The following is a 20,130-nucleotide window of genomic DNA, read 5'->3' as shown; positions in this document are numbered from 1 at the left end:
ATCCACTTCCCTCTCTTAAGTAACCACTAGGGTAGGGGAGCAAGGTTAGAAGGCTGAACTGGAAGTAGGGTCTTTGGTGATCAGCAAGAGGTCTGGGCAGTGGGATGAGCTGGGGCAGGGTAAGGATGGAGAGAGGGAGCTGGCAGTAATATGGTCAATGGAAGAGAGTAACTGATGAGCTGGCATAGCATTTAGGGGAGTGAGGCCTCCCTGCACCCTGACTCTCCCCATACTCCCCGGCTTTCTCTCATCACCTTTTCCCACTGGCTCGTTACCTGCCCCTTGACTCCTTAGTAAGGGGCATCTTCCTCCACCCTCATCTCTCCCTGCTGATTGATTAGTCTCACCAGGTCAGAGCTTTAGATGCCCAAGGCCTGCTGCATGTACTCTTCTTCAAGGCTCTCGCAAAAGTCACACTCGGAAAAGAAGCTTTGGTGTTCCTGTGTCACAAAGGACCACAAAGCTGGGGTGAAATTGCCAGTCTTGAAAAAGTCATGAGACTTGGTATGATTAAATTGTCCCATAAGTGTTCAGACTTAATAAATAAATAAAATAAAATAAAATAAAAATAAAAAAGGGTGGGCACCTCTACAGAATACCACTACATTAACAAAGGCAGGGAAAGCAGTAATACCTTCACAGATCTTTAATCACCCAATTAATAAAGACCTGAAACCTGTGAAATACCTGCTTCAAGAAATGTAACTTGGTCTTAAGTACAAGAGCACAAGCTTCCTTGACGTAGACAAAACAAAGTTCAAGACATCAGATTTTACCTTTATCGTTCACTATCCCCAAAAATGTGCAAATAAAGCATATGAATATACAAGAAAAAATTCCGCCCATTATATCCCCTTGTAGTGAGGGGCTATGCATCGTCCTATCATTACTAACGGCTGTCACTCATTTCTCATTCTCTCCCAAAAGTTTGCAAATAACTACTTCTAACTGACAAAATCTGAACACATGGTTTCCTTCAAAACTTATTTTAGTGTTTGGAAAAATTATATTTGTTTGGAAAATAAACAAACACATGTATTTCAAAATGTTTTATCCTCAGCTCCTCTTCATAACAACACACACTAAAGCATCTGTTACTTGTTAGAGCAGGAAATTCCTCTGTTTTGATCTTTATAGAACAGTTGAGAGTCAGTAATTAACTTGTGAATTCTGGCTTTTGTGAAGTCATACAAGATATTTTAGCAATTTTGTTAAAAACAGAATCTTCAATAGGCAAATTCCTTACATTCTAAACAGATGGAAGGTCCAACATAAAACATTCTGTGAATCAACTATTTAGGGGGGTATATATCAAGTTTGCTATCATGTATTAATAAATTACCATCCTTAGTAATAATCATACATAGGACTTTCTGACCATGGATCTCAAAGCTTTATCAACATTTCACAGCCTAAGAAGAAAGAGGTTAAGTGACTTACCCTTTTTCAGGTCACTTAACCTTTGTGCAGTGGTTCCTCCCACACCACAACTTATCTGCAGTGCCAGAAAATATAGCTGGGTCTCCTGACTGCCATGCCCTATCTACTGAACCACAATGCACCCTAGTATGTACACTTTGCATTACAAGTGTTAATGCTCATGTCTAACATATTAACAAGACAATATACAACCAGTCATTCCTGTAATAACATTAATAACTGCCGATCATAAAAGCCAGATGATACAACATTAGTGAGAAAATACTGTAGTAAACCATAAATTATTTTCATGCTAGATTGAAAAGCACACAATAAGGATGTTTTCCTGATTATAGGGGGGGGGAGGGTTAGATCAATAACAAAAAGCCACAAAATACATCTACCAAGTACTAGCCTACCAAAATTTCAGACTATCTTTACTAGTAAAATTTACCAATTTGGTGATAGTGAAATACTGTCCTAGGATTTAGAGCACAAGATAAATGTGGTGCGGGGTATCGCCATTCAAAGTACTAAAAGTTTTCTGCCTGTCAGTCTGTGGATCAACAATTATTTTCTATAGCTTTTCTATAAGCCTTACTCCTGTTCCTCCCCAACAAAATGACTGCTAATTAGATACTCATTTCCCGGTCAAGAAGATGGGCTACAGTCAGAGGTCTCAGAATACTGAGTCTGCCCACAGACAGTTGGCTGGTTACACTGTGCTGACTCTCCTTCTCAGTTCCAGCTGCTAAATTTTATGAAATGAAGTCAAGATACATCAAGATACTTTGCCAGTATTATTTTTCCATATAAACAATTGCTGTGGCTGCAAATGGGCAATTTATTCAAATGTAAATAGGATGGGAAACAGTGTGGACTATTAAAATGTGGCCACCCTATCTAAAATTTAGGAACCCCTAGGGATAGGTTTTCTCCCTACATATTGTTGTAATGTACTATCTTGTGTGTATGCACACAATTTCCCACATATACAATGACTGATCAGAGGATACAAGTCTTTAGCCCTGATGCTGCTCACACCCTATAGCCCAAAACCTCACTGACCATTTTTAATGGTGTATCACATTGTAGAAATGTCTCATTGGCAATCTACCACCACACTAAGTTTCTTTTGGCATTAAGATTTTCCAAGTTTCTCATTCTCATTATGTGTGCATGCTTTGGACTATATTTCCTCAGTTGTATTAGTATGCATTTTTCCAAGCTAGATTTCATTGTTATTTTCTGCTCATGTTTCTAATCTCTATAACCCTTTTTATTTCTCTTCTCTCACTGGCATTCCCCCTTACTTCTAATTTAATGTCATAAGCAAACTTCATTAATTCACTTATTTCTTCTCCTAGTTCATTAATGAAGATGTTCAAGTCACCAACACTTAGCACTGTTCCCCATGTGATGAACTGGAAAAATGTCTATTATTTCCTATGGCTATTATCTGTAACTGTTTCCCTGTTCAATTGTGTGATATTGTCTTATATGAATGCATAGAGCTAAATCAAAGCTGTAAAGGGGTTGTTGAGCAGCCATGCAGGAAAGGTGCAATGACACAGATATGACAGCCTCTCAGGTACCCAGCTTCAAAGGAGTTAAGATAACTGGGCCATCAACTGATGAGAGAATATACCTACCTGGCTCCCATCAAGGCAACGACGTTTTGCTCTTTACTAAGCCTGGGATGAAAAGGAACTCAAAAAGCTCACAGACCTTAGAAAAAGGAGAATTTGAGGTAAGCTGAAAGTTGCTGGCCAGGATGCGTGAGTGAAAAGACTGACAGTCAAACATTCAGAGACAAGGCTGAAGCATTTTAGGATGTTCCTCCCAACTCAGAAATGGAGAATAAGCCCGATATGCCTGAGATGTCTGTGGATGGAGAGGTTACGCTTAGGTAAGGAAGCATGTGTGCTTATTTTAAAATCCACTTCTCAAAGCACTGAACCTACCTGTTGGGCAAAATAAATCAGGCTTTGTTTTGAGGAAACTTTCTGTCTCACTGCAAATGTATGCTATTACAGGCTCCCGAAGAGAAACACTTGCAGGGTCCAGCCCCAGTTACACTTACTGAATTGTCACAGTTGGTAGCCAGGAGACTGTACCCAGGTCCTAGTTTGAAAATGAGGGAATTGCAGAATTCCACCCAGACAGGTAAAGGGCCTGATGCATAACATCTGTAGGGCTCCACCCCAAGAGGAGACAGCAGTGCAGTTAGCTTGGTAACTGTGACAACCCAAACACAAGCCAGAACTCAATACATTGCTATTGCTCTACCCTTTGTTCATGGCTTTCGGCCACATTTCCACATAACTGTATGGATATCCAGGCAGATTTGAATTAATTTTGCATGCAAGACCAAATATCAAATATTTTATTAATTAAAATCTAAACAGTATTATATGTACTGCTTTCCCTTTACCTTTTTTTTTTTAATTCTGTTAAAACAACGCACGGAAACTCCCCCTCCCCCCACCGTCTTCTCATTTACATCTCAGGCTATAGCAGCTTGTGAAAGTCATGAAATATTGAGCCTAAAGTAAGCAGAAGAGGATTCAGGTGGAGAACAGGTCTTCATGGAGACTTTGTTTTTTACCACTGATGGTAAGCATTCCTTTCCTACCTATGTGATCCTCACCACTCTGACTACCACTAAAGAAATTTTTCCCTTATGCTTTCCATCTAGCTATTCTTTCCTTAAGTGGTATGCATTCCTAAACACATAGATGTGCTTTCTGTCTCCATGAAGCATATGGGGAGAGGGGGGAAATCTCTCTGGCTCGTTAAAAAAATAAGAGCCTGCACCTTTATGAACAGACCTTTTTGTCCTCTCATGAGTTCTTCCTCTGTTTAAAAGGTTACAGGAATATGACCATTTTGGTTTATGAAACGAAAGTTTAAGAGTCTACCATTTATCAGAGATTTTAAGAAGTTTGCAAATGTGAGAACCTAACTCCATTTTCTGATATCCTCTACTTTGCCACCATAAACATAAAATAACCACAAAAAGTAGTTGAACTAATTGTTTGCAACACTGAAAAAGTCCATCTATCAATATTCTTCCCTTTTGACAAACATTTCCCTTACATTTCAAATAGATTTACGGACAATCCACTTGGCTTTCTCATGTTTACTTTCATCTGTGCACCAGCGGCAACCAAAATGCCCTCAACACTGTGAATCATAGAATCATGGAATATCAGGGTTGGAAGGGACCTCAGGAGGTCATCTAGTCCAACTCCCTGCTCAAAGCAGGACCTAATCCCAACTAAATCATCCCAGCCAGGGATTTGTCAAGCCTGACCTTAAAAACCTCTGAGGAAGGGGATTCCCACCACCTCCCTAGGTAACCCATTCCAGTGCTTCACCACGCTCCTAGTGAAAAAGTTTTTCCTGATATCCAACCTAAACCTCCCCCACTGCAACTTGAGACCATTACTCCCTGTTCTGTTATCTGGTACCACTGAGAACAGTCTAGATTCATCCTCTTTGGAACCCCCTTTCAGGTAGTTGAAAGCAGCTATCAGATCCCTCCTCATTCTTGTCTTCTGCAGACTAAACAATCCCAGTTCCCTCAGTCTCTCCTCATAAGTCATGTGCTCCAGCCCGCTAATCATTTTTGCTGCCCTCCGCTGGACTCTGTCCAATTTTTCCACATCCTTCTTGTAGTGTGGGGCCCAAAACTGGACACAGTACTCCAGGTGAGGCCTCACCAATGTCAAATAGAGGGGAATGATCACGTCCCTCGATCTGCTGGCAATGCCCCTACTTATACAGCCCAAAATGCCGTTAGCCTTCTTGGCAACAAGGGCACACTGTTGACTCATACCCAGCTTCTCGTCCACTGTAACCCATAGGTCCTTTTCTGCAGAACTGCTGCCTAGCCACTCGGTCCCTACTCTGTAACAGTGAATGGGATTCTTCCATCCTAAGTGCAGGACTCATCAGGTTTCTTTTGGCCCAATCCTCTAATTTGTCTAGGTCCCTCTGTATCCTATCCCTATCCTCCAGCGTATCTACACTCCTCCCAGTTTAGTGTCATCTGCACACTTGCTGAGAGTGCAGTCCACGCCATCCTCCAGATCATTAATGAAGATATTGAACAAAACCGGCCCCAGGACCGACCCTTGGGGCACTCCGCTTGAAACCGGCTGCCAACTAGACATGGAGCCGTTGATCAGTACCCATTGAGCCAGACGATCTAGCCAGCTTTCTATCCACCTTATAGTCCATTCATCCAGCCCATACTTCTTTAACTTGCTGGCAAGAATATTGTGGGAGATCGTATCAAAAGCTTTGCTAAAGTCAAGGAATAACACATCCACTGCTTTCCCCTCATCCACAAAGCCAGTTATCTCCTCATAGAAGGCAATTAGGTTAGTCAGGCATGACTTGCCCTTGGTGAATCCTGGCTGACTGTTCCTGATCACTTTCCTCTCCTCTAAGTGCTTCAGAATTGATTCCTTGAGGACCTGCTCCATGATTTTTCCAGGGACTGAGGTGAGGCTGACTGGCCTGTAGTTCCCCGGATCCTCCTCCTTCCCTTTTTTAAAGATGGGCACTACATTAGCCTTTTTTCCAGTCATCCGGGACCTCTCTCGATCGCCATGAGTTTTCAAAGATAATGGCCAATGGCTCTGTAATCACATCCACCAATTCCTTTAGCACCCTCGGATGCAGCATATCCGGCCCCATGGACTTGTGCTCATCTAGTTTTTCTAAATAGTCCCGAACCACTTCTTTCTCCACAGAGGGCTGGTCACCTTCTCCCCATACTGTGCTGTCCAGTGCAGCAGTCTGGGAGCTGACCTTGCTCGTGAAGACCGAGGCAAAAAAGTCATTGAGTATATTAGCTTTTTCCACATCCTCTGTCACTAGGTTGCCTCCCTCATTCAGTAAGGAGCCCACACTTTCCTTGACTTTCTTCTTGTTGCTAACATACATGAAGAAACCCTTCTTGTTACTCTTATCTCTTGCTAGCTGCAACTCCAAGTGTGATTTGGACTTCCTGATTTCACTCCTGCATGCCTGAGCAATATTTTTATACTCCTCCCTGGTCATCTGTCATTCAACTTCTTGTAAGCTTCTTTTTTGAGTTTAAGATCAGCAAGGATTTCACTGTTTAGCCAAGCTGGTCACCTGCCATATTTACTATTCTTTCTACACATCGGGATGTTTTTTTCCTGCAACCTCAATAAGGAGGCAGAGTGAGAGAGTTTTAATTCAAGTATTGCTGCAATAGAAATCAGGTGACACACACTCACCCATTCCGACAACAGTTTGATTCCTTGACCTATTGATCTTAAATACAATCAGTGTCCAGTTCCATAAATAAAATAAAAAAAAATCACACTGCTTATATTGTCTTAATTTGGACTTACAAATATAGACAAAATTGTAGACACATCAATGATTACATTGACAGCCAGTCAAAAGCTTCAAACACATTTAGAGTTCCAGACTACTTTTGTAATTTAAAATAAATTGCTACACAATGTCAGCTAAACTTCTAAAGCTTACAAGACAATTCATATGAGTAGAGAATCAACACTTATCCAAGAAAAATAAAAAGATTAAACAAAGCTTTAAGGTCTAATATTATGGGAAATCACCTTATCTGTGATTAAATTAAATGCTGTTACTTCAGTGTTGACTTTTCCACACACAAAAAAATCAATTTTTTAAAAATATGGAAGTAAAAAGTGAATATACCTTTTTTGGACTTTGCCCCAATCTTCAGCTTGGATGGCCAAGCAATCTGTGTGTTCGTTTCTTCCATAATCTGTTAAAAGAAAAAAAAAAGTTAATTTAAAATGCAATTCCCTCCACCCCATCATTCTATATTATCTAGCGTTCCTTTTTTGGAGAGATCATGTTCATCTTTTTTACACATGCCCTAGTAAATACATTTGAAAAGTATAGTTAATGATAAGGGGGTTTTGAGATGAGTTTGTGTGTGTGAGGACAGGAGGTTGATGTCTCGTGATTCCAAACAGCCTAAAAGATTGCAAGTAGGAACCAAGGAAGTCACACTTCAGTGGCCTCATCCAGCTGCCACTGGAGTCAAGGGAATGACCCCAATGACTTCAGTGGGCGTTTGATCAGGCCCATAGTGACAAAAAATCTGTTTTCTTAATTCAAAGTATTTTTACATAAATCCTAGAATATTAACAGGCTCATTTTGAATGCTTACAGACTAAATTACTTCTGCTGTATTCAGTACATGTTGCCTAAGTTTATGTTTCACTATTCTTTAGTTATTTTAAATTTGAAGAAGAAATGTTATCCCTAGAATAGTTTATAGTCCAAAAAATCTTTTGCTTATTGGATTTAGCAGCTCATGCATCCTTTCAAAGTGCTAGAATTCCTATTTTTCTGAAGTCAGCTGATGTGGCTTGCAACTTGCCTATAAAATGTTCACCCTCTGAACATTAACAGAAAAATACAAGTTATCTTGCAAAAAAAAAATTCCAATTTTGTGGGCCACATCCTCATCTGATGTGACTGCACTTACTTCAAAGGAGCTACATGAATTTATTCCAATAGAGGATTAGGCTATTTATTGTTCAGTAAGTGATTTGCTATTGTGCTCTCATGCCTTACAATTTAATAATATGTAATATTTCATATAGTTTTAATGGCTTCCTTTTCAATTATACCAACAGAAATATTTTTATAACTCAAACAATGCAATTTGTACAGTAAGTGCTTTTGAATACCTTTTTATAAAAAATATTTTTTTAAGTACTTATTTATTGAGCTAGATATTTTGACAAAAAAAATTCCAATCAGCAAGTGGGAAAAAAAATGACAAACAGTACAATTTAATCTATCTTGGCACTGTCCAAAATGAGAGAGAGAGAGAGAGAGAGAGAGAGAGAGAGAGTGTGTGTGTGTGTGTGTGTGTGTGTGTGTGTGTGTGTGTGTGTGTGTGTGTGTGTATAAAATTAAATTCCCAAAATAAATAACCAGACCACTTCAAAAAGTAAAATGAATACATTAAGAGAACCAGAAAACATTCCAACATTCATTGGTCCCGTAGAGTAGCAACATCCTGGACAGATGCACTAATTTAAGAATTCCTAAATGTATACTCTCTGCTGCCCAAATCAATAATAGAATTCCTCTACAGTCACAATTTCTAGATTAGCACACCATGTGGAAAAAGTGAAAATATCAGCCAGGACTCACTGTACTACACTTTGTATGTGTTTCAGCAACTATGGGATAATAAAATTCAGCTGGAGGAAGACATTTCCAACAGAGTGAAATTCTATCAAGAATATATACATATTTCTGAGCAGCCTCCAGTCCAGATGTGAAGAAATCCACTGGTAAGAAATCTGAGTTATAGATCAACCAAAACTCCCACTCACATTGACTTCATTTGTATGCAATTGACTTCACAAAGGAAAGACTGGAGCACATAGCAGTTTGAAATCTCAGTTGTTTGAAATCTCACTCAGTATTTGAAGTGGTCACACTTTTGGAACTACCAAAGAACGTACGAGTTTAAAAAAAATAAACTAGCAAACCCTTTAAAACATAGGCAAGTCTACTCAAGTACAGAAGGGGAAACAATGGTACTGTGCTATGCTCTTCCTGTCCCTCCCGATTTAGTGGAAGCCATTCTCCACATAGACAATAACATTCAGGCTCTGAAGCTGAAAAGAGCCTAGAAAGGCCAACCACATTCTGCCACGTTCTCTTCAAAGGCAAATCAGCAAAAACTTATGAGTTCTGTTCAATGTCCCTGTCTACCAATGGAGGGTTCCGCAGGCAGTGACCATAATGGGAGCCTTTGACAGCGCAGCTCCACTGCAGACAATGTTAAAGTCGCTTAGCTAGGAGTCAATGTAGAGGCAAAAGGCCTCTATACAGACAGTGATGGCCAAACCCTGTGCTTCTGGGGGGCAGGGAGGAAGGAGAACTTTGCTCATCACAATGGAAAAATCAGAAAAGTTTCTTAAATGCATTTTTCAGTCCCTTAGGTGGGTTATTTCAGAAAACTGGAGCCCATGACCACTGTGATGAAAGAACCTCTTAATGCCAACTGGCAAGGGGGTGTATCGTGGTTACAGGAATTTCCTGAATCTAGTATCTACGTTCTGGTTCACCTAAGAACATTATGTGAGGTCTCAAACAAAAAGCTGGCATCACATCGGTCATCCAATATCATTGTGAAATGTATGTAAGGAGTCAGCATATGTTTTTTAAATCTGTAATGGGAGGTTGGTCACCAGCAAAAACAGGTTTTCTGTCAGAAACAGGACGATTAACCATCTATCTGTTTACATGTAAACTGAGTCTTCTCATTCACAATGGTTCTATCAATGGTCTGAACTGAAAGCAAATGAAAGATTACAAAAGAGAGTTCCGAAAGAATCTAACAGGAAGAAAAACACGAGAGGGAGGCGGGGGTGGGTGGGGAGAGGTTCACTTCAAAGTTTCTTCCATTATATTTGGGAGGCAAAAATGACATGGACATCCCTCACTTAGGAAGTGAATGGACATCGGATTTGCTTCATGGAAGTGGGATCTCAAACAGGCTTGGTCGAAAACACTGGAAACAACCTTGGGTGAGAACTAACCGTTATCCTCTGGTCTAAAGAAGTTTAAGTTTAGTCTCTAGCAAGCCTGTTATGATTTATGATTTATATATATATAAAAACCATTTGTTTCCAATATTATTATTCACTATCTCTTGAATCTCTCTTTTTTGATGACAAGTTTATTCTTGTTTTCACTATATATGATCAGCTGGGAGGAAAGAGTAAAAAAAAAAAAGACAATAAAACAAGGAGGGTGGGATGCTAAAGAGAAAAATCAGCTATGTAAGTGGCTGGCAGGGGGGAAAAATCTCATTGGAATAAAAGCTACACACCACTATTCCCTTGTCCACTCAATAAAAATATGGAATTCTGTATTTGGAACAATATTAGGAGGAAAATCCTTCTATATCTTTATGTCAGACCAAAATGAAATTCAAACCTGTAATCTAAAAGGCATGCACATTTGGGGGTACAGGAAAGAGACACATTTGGGATTTTCAAAAAAGTCTAGGAGTCAATTTTGAAAGACAAAGTGAATAGGAGTTGGCCGCCTACCTCCTTTAAACTCTTTTGAAAATGCAAGCCTATATTTTTACTACATTTTACAATATCGAGGCTAATGTCCTATTTATTTCCTCTGACCCTTAACATGAGAGACAGTTACCCTACTTTTTCATAAAGCCTTTGTTGTGATTAGAGAACATTAGGCGAAACAGAATACCATCAGTTTACCAAGACAGCCAGGTCTGGGTGCATATAAATTAAGTATGTTCTATGAGTCCATAATCTCAGAGCAGATATTACAGGGATTTCTCATTTTATATACTATCACTATCATCCAACTCTGATTAGTAAAGTTTACTGTAAACATTATAATCAGTTATCAAATAATCTCCTACATAAGTTTGGAAACCGTGTGCAATATGTAAAAAAGAAATAGGAACATGCTTCTTTATTGCACAGTTGCAGCTCTTTCTTCATTTTTGCAGCAATACACTCATTCAGTTTCACAGTTATTTTAGTCTTATAAACTATTTTTACTACTTAAAAAGCTTCCTGTTTTCATTATTTTCTTTCGAGAAATGTGGGTTACTCCTAACAATCAGCTTTAAAAGAATTTAAATTACATTTCTTGATGTAATCATCCTGTAATCAAAAGTAAACTTCAAACACATACACCAGACAGTCACCTACTTTAGTACAACTTAGTTCTTGCAATCTGGAGAGTGAGACTGAGGTTGCATAAAAACAAATTATGACTATTACATATTTTATGATCATTTGCTTTAATTTTTTAACTGAATTCTATAACAGAACTGAAAGAGCCTTACAGAATTTTAGAAAAAGGAAAAAGATGAAGATTTACTATTTATCAAGCACAAAGTAGTTAAATTCAGACGAATCCTAGAACTATGCAATAGTGAGATTCTGCCTCTTACATTACATTCTTTTATTTTGGTTTCATGGTTGTCTCATATTTTGGAAACCAAAATGCTAGCCATCTAGTGATACTTTTTTCCTGAAACAAACTGAGATGCAATCCACACAAAAAAAAACAATCGTGTGTGGCAATCAAAAGACAAGGTGGTTGAGGTAATATCTTTTATTGGACCAACTTCTACTGGTGAAGGAGACAAGCTTTTGAGTGGTCTGGTCTTGGAAAGTCACACCTAAAATGGCTAAAACAAGGTGGAATGGATTATTTAGCATAAGTAGTTAACACATTCTAAGGGATCATTCAAAGTTAAGTGGCCAGTTAACATCTCTGCAGTCACAGGACCAAAATAGAGGGGTTAGAGGGTTACAGATTGTTGTAATGAACCATTAGATCCAGTGTCTTTATTAAGATCATGATTTTTACTGTTTATGCAAAGTTATGAATCTAAGGTATCAGACTCGTCTTTGGAAGGTGCTGTGCAGGTTCCCTGTGAGGATAATGATTGAGAGGTTAGATACGGAGTGACCACTTTGTGAAAAGTGTTTGCCTCTGGGTAATACTGTATTTTTGTCTCATCATTTTTCTGTGAGAGTTCATTTGAGAGCACAGTGATTGTCGGGTTTCACCCACATAGTTATTGGAGCATTTAGTGCATTGGGTGAGGTATACCACATCTGACTGGCATGAGAACAACCCATGGATCTTGAAAAGGTGTGTCGCAGGGGGTATTGATCATCCTAGCACTAGAGATATGTCTGCTGGTTTTACATCTGTTGTTCTGGCAGGGTCTGGTGCCGATTTGAGTTGGTGGGTCCCAGTCTGTAGGGAACTTGCTCTGATGATGAGCTTGGTGAGTTGTCTGAAGGCCAGAAAGTGGGGTTGCAAAAGATTTCTTTCAGGATGTGGTCCCATCAAGTATGGTTGTAGTAGTTTAATGACATCTCATACGGGTTCCAGAGTGGGGGGCTAGGTGACAACTAGGGGTGTGCAGTCAGAGGGATTTTATTTCTGTATTGAAGCAGATTCTCTAAGGGTATTTGGGTGGCCCATTCCATGATGCAATTGTCTACTCTGGTGGAGTGTGTTTGTTTGGTGAAAGCGGGTTTAGATGTGTTAAGGTATGTATCCCAGGCTTTCTCCTGAGAGCATACGCTGTGGTATCTGAGCACCTGGCTGTAGATAACAGATTTATTGATGTGTCTGGAGTGGTTACTGGATCTCAGAAGTTAGGTGTGGTGATCTGTGGGTTTTATCTATATACTGTAGTTGTCTGTATGGTTTCACTGCTGAAGCGGATTGTGGTGTCCAGGAAGTTGATGCTGGTGCGGGACTATCCTAGCGAGAGTTTGATGGATGTGGCAATGGAAGGCTTTTATTGGGCAGGGATCAATATAGAACCACACACTGTGCTGAAAACAAGCAAGAGAGAAGCAGGAGTAGATTTCAAACTTAACCAGATCAGCCAAACAGTAGCAAGTGATATTTACATGCACTTTAATTACACAAGTACTTAAATTATTAAACATATTGGGTTAAATTCAATACTGGTGTAAGCAAGTGCAACTCTAGAGGGGTCAATGGGTGTTTCACCCACTTACCACAAAGCTGAATTGTTTTGGAAAGGTGTGGATAGGGGAAGAGGATTCCTGCTTATCAGAATTATGTAAATTGGAAGACTGAGTCCCAAGCGGGGTAATTGTGCAGGCAATTTGATTGCAGGGCTACAGCTCTGCTTAGGTTTCCTGCCTGTCAGATGATCAATTATTATGCCAAATAAATGAGGAAGGTGGTTTTCTTCTGAGTGAAAGGATTGATTGATTGGATGGGGCTTCACCAGGGGATGGAACACACAACAAAAAACCTGATCGGCTGGAAGGAGGATGCCTCTGAACTGGAGACAAAGAGGGGCCTGAGCCCACCTGGATGCTGGACAGACTCAGATGGAGGGTGCTGAGACTTTCTATGCTTGAGGTCCTGAGAACTTCCTGTGCTGTGTTCAAACATACAATAAGCCCTTCTGTTTTACGCTGGCTGAGAGTCAGGGCTGTCTAGAGATTGGGGTTGCTTTGCTCCTCTGGGTGTTGAGGCCCTGGGGGTCCAGAGCAAGTGGACTCCCTGAGGGAGCTTATGGAAAGAGACAGGCATGTTGCAGGCTCAGGGGTGCAGTCCCAGAAGGTGGAGGTGCCAAAGGGCATAACCCCAAAGAGCTAGAGCAACCATCGGAGAGGGCTGTCACATTGAAGGGGGCTAACTCCCAGGGACCAAATGGAGCAGAGAGAGCCTGGATCCTATAAGTCTTTGACGACACCCTCGGCAGCTGAGAGCTGTGGGGACCGCACCACCCCAGAGTGCAGGGCTGAAGCAGAAAATGCCACAGAGGTTTTTGAAAGTCACAGAATCCGTGAGCTGCATGACAAAATCTTATGCTTACTGCTAACATAAGAAACAAGGGAATATTTCAAGAAATTGAAAGGCCACAAATTTAAAACTGATAAAAGGAGGGTTTTGAAAAAACACAAAAACAAAAAAAAGCCACAGCAGACAGCCTTTGGAAGTTATTGCAACAATATGTCACTGAGATCAGGAACTCAGCAGGATTCAAAACAGTATTTTGCATTTATGAGGCTAACAAGAACATCTAGAGTTACAGTAGTAGGAATGAAAAAAATAAAAATCTACCCTAGAAGTTTGGAAGAGATATAAACCCTCATGCTTCAGAATATAAGCCAGTGTTGGAATGGGTTTAGAAAGAACTTTTCGTTATGGGCAGGTTATTCCATAACTGCCCCCTTCAGCGTTTGTAGCACATTGCCTTCGAAGTATCAGGCGGTGGCCACTATCAAACAGGTTACTGGCTAAGAAGGACCACAGGTCTGTTATGGAAGTTCCTATCTTCTTAAATTTGAACCTTAAGAATTGCTTTCCCATCATCCCAAAGGAGGCCTCAAAGACCCAGCTTTCTCAGAATTGTCCCAGGGTCATTTTCTTTTTTAAAGGTTGGTACAGTAATTATAGGATACTGACAAGCAGAATCCATCATTGCAAGACTTCACTCTACTCAGTTGCTACTCCAAAGCATCCACTACTTAAACGAAAACTCAGGGTTGATGGTCCCAAAATATATTGAAATAACTCACTGTGTTTCTCATTGAAGAATAACTATTATATTTGGTTCCTAAACTTGACTGACAACAGTGCAAACGATAATCACAGAGAACTTGATTTCTTTGCAAGTATGAGGGTTTCCCACACTGTACTCCTGTGAGCAGGCTCAGTAAGAAAGCTAAGAAAGCTGAATTGATCACAGAAAGTTAGAAAATTTAACTGTAATCTGATGATCCTTTAAATCTTCTGTCAAAGAATTCTCTTCTGCTCAGAAAACAAAGAAACACAGATTTGTTCAGATGGACAACAGAGTACTAGCACCTTGAGAAAGAATAGAAGAAGTTTTATTTAATAGCCCTATAATTTTAGTTGCAATAAGCAGAACTCAGAAATTTAAATAAATTCTTGTTAGAAATTTAGACTAAGCCCTTAATAATGAAATAAAAAGTTGTAGGCCAAGATGTACAAAAGTGACTAGTCATCTTGAGACATCTAAAACTCATACCCCTTAAAGATATTAAGTTGGGAGCCCAAGAAATGTGGTCTTCAACACTAAATACTTTTTAAAATCTTATCAATAAAATATAAAATAACTGATTAGTATATAGAAAAACACAGTAAAATAAAATAGATTACTAAACAAGCAAAAGACGGAACTGAAAATCTACAAAGCCATCAGAATAGCACATTGTAGTTTCACGAGAATTACAGTATTTGATTTGCTAAATATTTTTTATGGTTTCTTTCAATTAACCTTCCACCGTTTCCCTTCAATTAACCTGGTCTCTCCCTGAATTACTAGGGTCCTCTTAACAGTGCCTCAAACACTTAAAGAGGACTTGGTGGTGATTAGCACCTTAGAAATCTCTATAAAGAAAGGAAAATGCAGAAGTGGCAAAAGGAGAGGATGTCTGCTCAACAACAGAGAATCTCGCACACATTTGGAGTGGGCATAGATGATTATATACATCTATAACTTATATTAGATACAAGGTCAGTGTCTGAATAAGATTACTAAACATGAATCACCACTAGACACTAAAATATTCCCTTTAGGACTCTTGGTGGACAACCCACAGTTTAAGTTTAGGCAGGTAAGTCCATACCAAGCTAGACATTCCATACACAGTTGTTTTAAGAAAGGCAATCGCTTATTTTGGCATACCCTTACTTGTGACATTAACTGTATAATAGATCAAATCAGAAAAAGAAAAAATATAGGGGTTTGTGTAGTAGTCAAACTGCATTTTACTGAGTTTCCAGCAGCTAACCCTAATCTCCATTCATCCCACTGATTCAGTATTATGTGTTGCTCAATATTCCTCTATCAATTCTAGGCTTGCACCATTTCCTGATATTAAGGATTCAGAGAAAATGTATCTTCTCTAAAGTTCTCATGCTTTCAATTATATCTATTTTAACTATGGAAAATACAATAAAAGTTTTTTTTTTTTTTTTAACAAAACCTCAAATCATTAGGCCAAACATACAAGAGAAAAATCCTGCGTCAAGACTGATCAAACCCAGTTGTGTGATGAATCACTGTTTGTCACTCTCTCTGTCCTAACTTTAAGATCTGAAACAATTTTAACCATATAATGCAACCTGGCTGGAAGCAGCTAGCTTCATCCCTGATGAGCCTGTGATAGAATAACCAAGTCTGTGCTTTCTGATTCCCAGATATCTGCTCCCAGGCTCTGAAATAAATACTGTAGTGTAGTGGTTTCCCCACTCCTCAACTTCATCTTCCCTTTACAATGTTATTTTAAAAGAAAAATATAAATGTATCAATCCATTGAAGTCCATGTCCTCAATGGAAAGATTTTTTTATTAAAACATTTGCAGGGCATGTAGCCATACATATATTGTCTACTTGTTTAACTGATCACCACGATTTTTTTTGTCTGGCCCTTCCTGGCAGGACACTGACAACTGCACATCATGTAATTGCTGGTCTTGTCAATGGAAGCATGGCTCAAAAAGAATGCCTTTTTCAGTTTTGAGGAGGAAGAGAGGAGCCATTTCAAAGCAGGTAAGAAGCCCCATGTATCTTCCCAACAGCAGTGTTTTCAAATAATGCTATTTTTTTTTTTTTAGAATAGTCAGTATTTATTCTCAGAGTAATCCATTTTTACTTTCATAAAGTCCGTATCTGCTCATAATACCACCATTTACATAGAGATTTTCATTCAAGTGCTTCACAATAATTCCAACAATGTATCCCTTTGTACGAGTGATTTAATTATAAAGACACAGGAAGTTAAGAGACTTGCATAAGATTACATAGCAAATCAGCAGCAGAGCCAGGAATGAAGTCCAGTAATAGCAAAATAGCGTAGGCAAGAGAAATAAGTGACATGGTTATGGCCTTTAAAATCTGGGCAACTATGCTTTTTCATAAACAAATAGTTTTACTAGAAAGGTTATTTTATTGTTTTCCTAAACATTAAGCCTTTGTATGCAAGTCTGAAACCCTGTCAAAGAGGTGCATATTAACATTTGTAGGTGAAGAAATACAACCAAATAATCTACCTTATTTGGAAAGCTTGGCACAATCTGTATAATAAAATAAAGGTTCTTACTATTAACATTTGTAATTCTCTGTATACATGTTAAACCGCCAAAGATTCATTAGTCATCTTTTTCCTTTCAAAAGGTACATTTAAAACTTGTTTTGAACAAAGCATTCCTAGTAGGTGCTGGTTAGGCCTCTGCTGGAGCACTGTGTTCAATTTTGATCAACAATGTATACAAAGGAGGTAGAGAAACTGGAAAGGCTCCAGAGATGAGGGACAAAGATGATCCAAGGGATGGAACACAAGCCATAGGAACAAAGACTGAAGAAACTGGGTATATTTAGTTTGGAAAAGAGGAGATTAAAAGGGTGGGGGGGGGGAAGAGAGACAGGATAGTAGTGTTCAAATACTTGAAAGGCTGCCATAAAAGATGGAGAAAAGTTGCCACAGAGGACAGAACAAGAGGAAATGGGTTCAAACTATAGCATAGCAGATTTAGATTAAATCTCATAAAAAAAACCTTCCTATCTGTAAGAACAGTAGGAGAATGGAACAGACTGCCTAGGGAGGTTGTGAAAGCTCCTTCATTGGAGGTTTTCAAAAAGAGGCTGGATAGCCATCTGTCTTGTATGGTTTAGACACAACAAATCCTGCATCTTGGCAGGGGGTTAGACTAGACTTTTGCTGTTTAAAGCTTTTTAATTAGTATAGAAAGAACTCTAGTGAGCGAAGTAGAAATAGAAGAATTTACAGAGCTTTATAATTTAGAATGATAAACAAGTCAAACTTTAAAAACCCAGTGCAGAGCAATTCCTTCTCCCCTTCCCCCGTCCCCCAAAAAAGCTACAAGAATCTTTATTGTATTACAGCCAGGGGTGAAAGTAACTTAAAGGACTTACTGGTATGCCGGAGTCCTGAGGAAGAAGTGGAGCCTTTCAAGAGTTAAAGGCCCTGGGGCTCCAGCTGTGGCTGGGAGCCCCAGGGCCTTTAAATCACCCCGGAGCTACCAGCTGCAGAGGCGGCTGGAAGCCCTGGGACTCAGGGGCAAATTAAAGGGCCCGGGGCTCCGGCCGCCACGGCGCTCCAGGCCCTTTAAATCACCATGGGAGCCCAGCTGCCGGAGCTCCGGCAGCGCTTTAAAGGGCCCGGGGCTTCCTGCAGCGGCTGGAGCCCTGGGCCCTTTAAAACACCGCCACGGAAGCCGGTCCAGTACTGGCTCTTGCCAGTACGCCATACCGTACCAGCTTACTTTCACCTCTGATTACAGCATTTGCTTTCATTTTGGAATATAAAATATATTAGAACCTCAACTATTCTAACTGCCCTCAATTATTTGGAACAGATTTCTGAGTATTACAATTATTCTGGGTATTAGAATTCCCAGATAACTGCTGTAAATCAATTTTATATCCTGAAGAAAAGCCAAATCCCTTCAGAAGGGATAATCAATTGAAAATAATTATTTGGAGTTTGTGTACCTAAACATGACCTGCATATAATACTTTATATCCCTTCTGACCAGTTTTTATGCCACTCATGTGGTGATTGGTCCTGCTTTGAGCACTATGGGTCTCCGCCATTTGCTCCGTGACTCTTCAACCACCCCCAGGGCCAACATCATATCGAGCTCTCTCCTCACCGTCTCCCACGTCTTCCTGGGGAGTGGGCGGTGGGCATCCCTCACTTTGTGGCCGGGGACAGTGGCGATATGGTGGCTGGTCAGCATGGTCTTCCCGGGCTGTGTCGACAGGACTATGGGGAAAGCTGAAATCAGTTGTTGTACCTGCTCCCGCTGGACTGGGTCAAGCTCCAGGCCTATGGCCGCTGTCCCTGGTTCCTCTGGTTCCCCCGCCAATGGCCCTAACTCGGGTTCTGGAGGGTATGGGGCAATCATCAGGCCCCCCCGATCTCTCCAGGCCTTGAGAAGGTTTACATGGTAGACCTGAGTGTCCTTCCTTCACCCCAACAACCGCACTTCATAGTCAACAGGCCCAATGCGTCAGATCACCTCGAAGGTGCCTTGCCACTTAGCTAGCAGCTTAGACTCGGCGGAAGGGAGCAGCAAGAGAACGCGGTCTCCGGGCTCAAAACTTCTCATCTTGGCCTTTTTGTTATGTTGCGCCTCTTGGTTACATTGGGCTTTCACCAGATTCACCCGGGCCAAGGCCCCCAACTCTCAGAGCCGCTCTCTTAGGTGGAGGATGTACTGGACGGATCCTCCGACGCAGGTCTCCCGCTCCTCCTAGATTTCTTTTAGGAGGTCTAGAATTCCCCTGGGCTTCCTCCTGTAGAGAAGTTCAAAAGGGAAGAACCCTATGGAAGCCTGTGGGACCTCTTGCATGGCAAAGAGGAGAGCTGGGAACAATTTATCCCAGTGCCGTGGATTCATCCACGAATTTCCTTAGCATGGCTTTCAAGGTGCCATTAATTCTCTCTACCAACCCACCCGTCTGAGGGTGGTAGACTGAGGTCTTAAGCGCCTGGATATTCAGCAGCCGGCACAACTCTGCCATTAGTCTAGAAGTCACATTAGTCCCTTGGTCCATTAGTATCTCCCACGGCAGGCCGACCCGAGCGAAGATCTGCAAGAGCTCGTTAGCAATGACCGGAGCCATGGCGGACCGTAGTGGTACCGCCTCTGGATACCATATTGCATAGTCGACCATGACCAGGATATACTTGTGGCTCGAGCTACTCTTCTTCAAGGGCCCCACTAAGTCCAAGCCTATCCATTCAAAGGGTGTCCCAATCACCGGCAAGGGCACTAGGGGGGCTCTTGGTACGCCTTTTGGGCCAGTCTTCTGGCATTCGGGGCAGGAGGCGCAGTAGTCCCATACCTCCCTATGGATGCCTGGCCAGAAGAACCTCTGGGCCACCTGTTGTAGTGTTTTCTCCCTCCCCAGGTGCCAGCCCATGGCATTGAGTGAGCTAAGTGGAGCAAGATTTGCTAGAACCGCTGCAGGACCAACAGCTGGCGCAGGTCTTCCTTCGTCTGCGGTTCCTGGACTACCCGATAGAGTAAATCTTGATGGATCTCAAATCGGGGTACTTCCTGCCAGCGTTGGGGCCCCGTCTTCCTCACCGAGTG

At 40.8% G+C, this 20,130-nt stretch overlaps 1 protein-coding gene across 2 annotated transcripts in view; it reads right to left on the bottom strand.

Moving 5' to 3' along the window:
* BICC1 (BicC family RNA binding protein 1) overlaps nucleotides 1-20,130 on the bottom strand; it is a 209,920-nt gene that overhangs the window by 103,503 nt on the left and 86,287 nt on the right. The window contains exon 3 of one of the 2 annotated variants that reach the window (XM_034776029.1): nucleotides 7,144-7,213. In XM_034776029.1, coding sequence (XP_034631920.1) covers nucleotides 7,144-7,213 — 70 coding nt within the window. Of the gene's footprint in view, nucleotides 1-7,143; nucleotides 7,214-20,130 lie in introns of those variants that run through there. The other variant, XM_034776030.1, reaches the window with a different exon arrangement.

Source organism: Trachemys scripta, chromosome 7 (genome assembly GCF_013100865.1).
Source record: "Trachemys scripta elegans isolate TJP31775 chromosome 7, CAS_Tse_1.0, whole genome shotgun sequence".
In the NCBI taxonomy this organism is placed as follows: domain Eukaryota; kingdom Metazoa; phylum Chordata; order Testudines; family Emydidae; genus Trachemys; species Trachemys scripta.
This window is presented reverse-complemented; position numbering and strand designations above follow the sequence as displayed.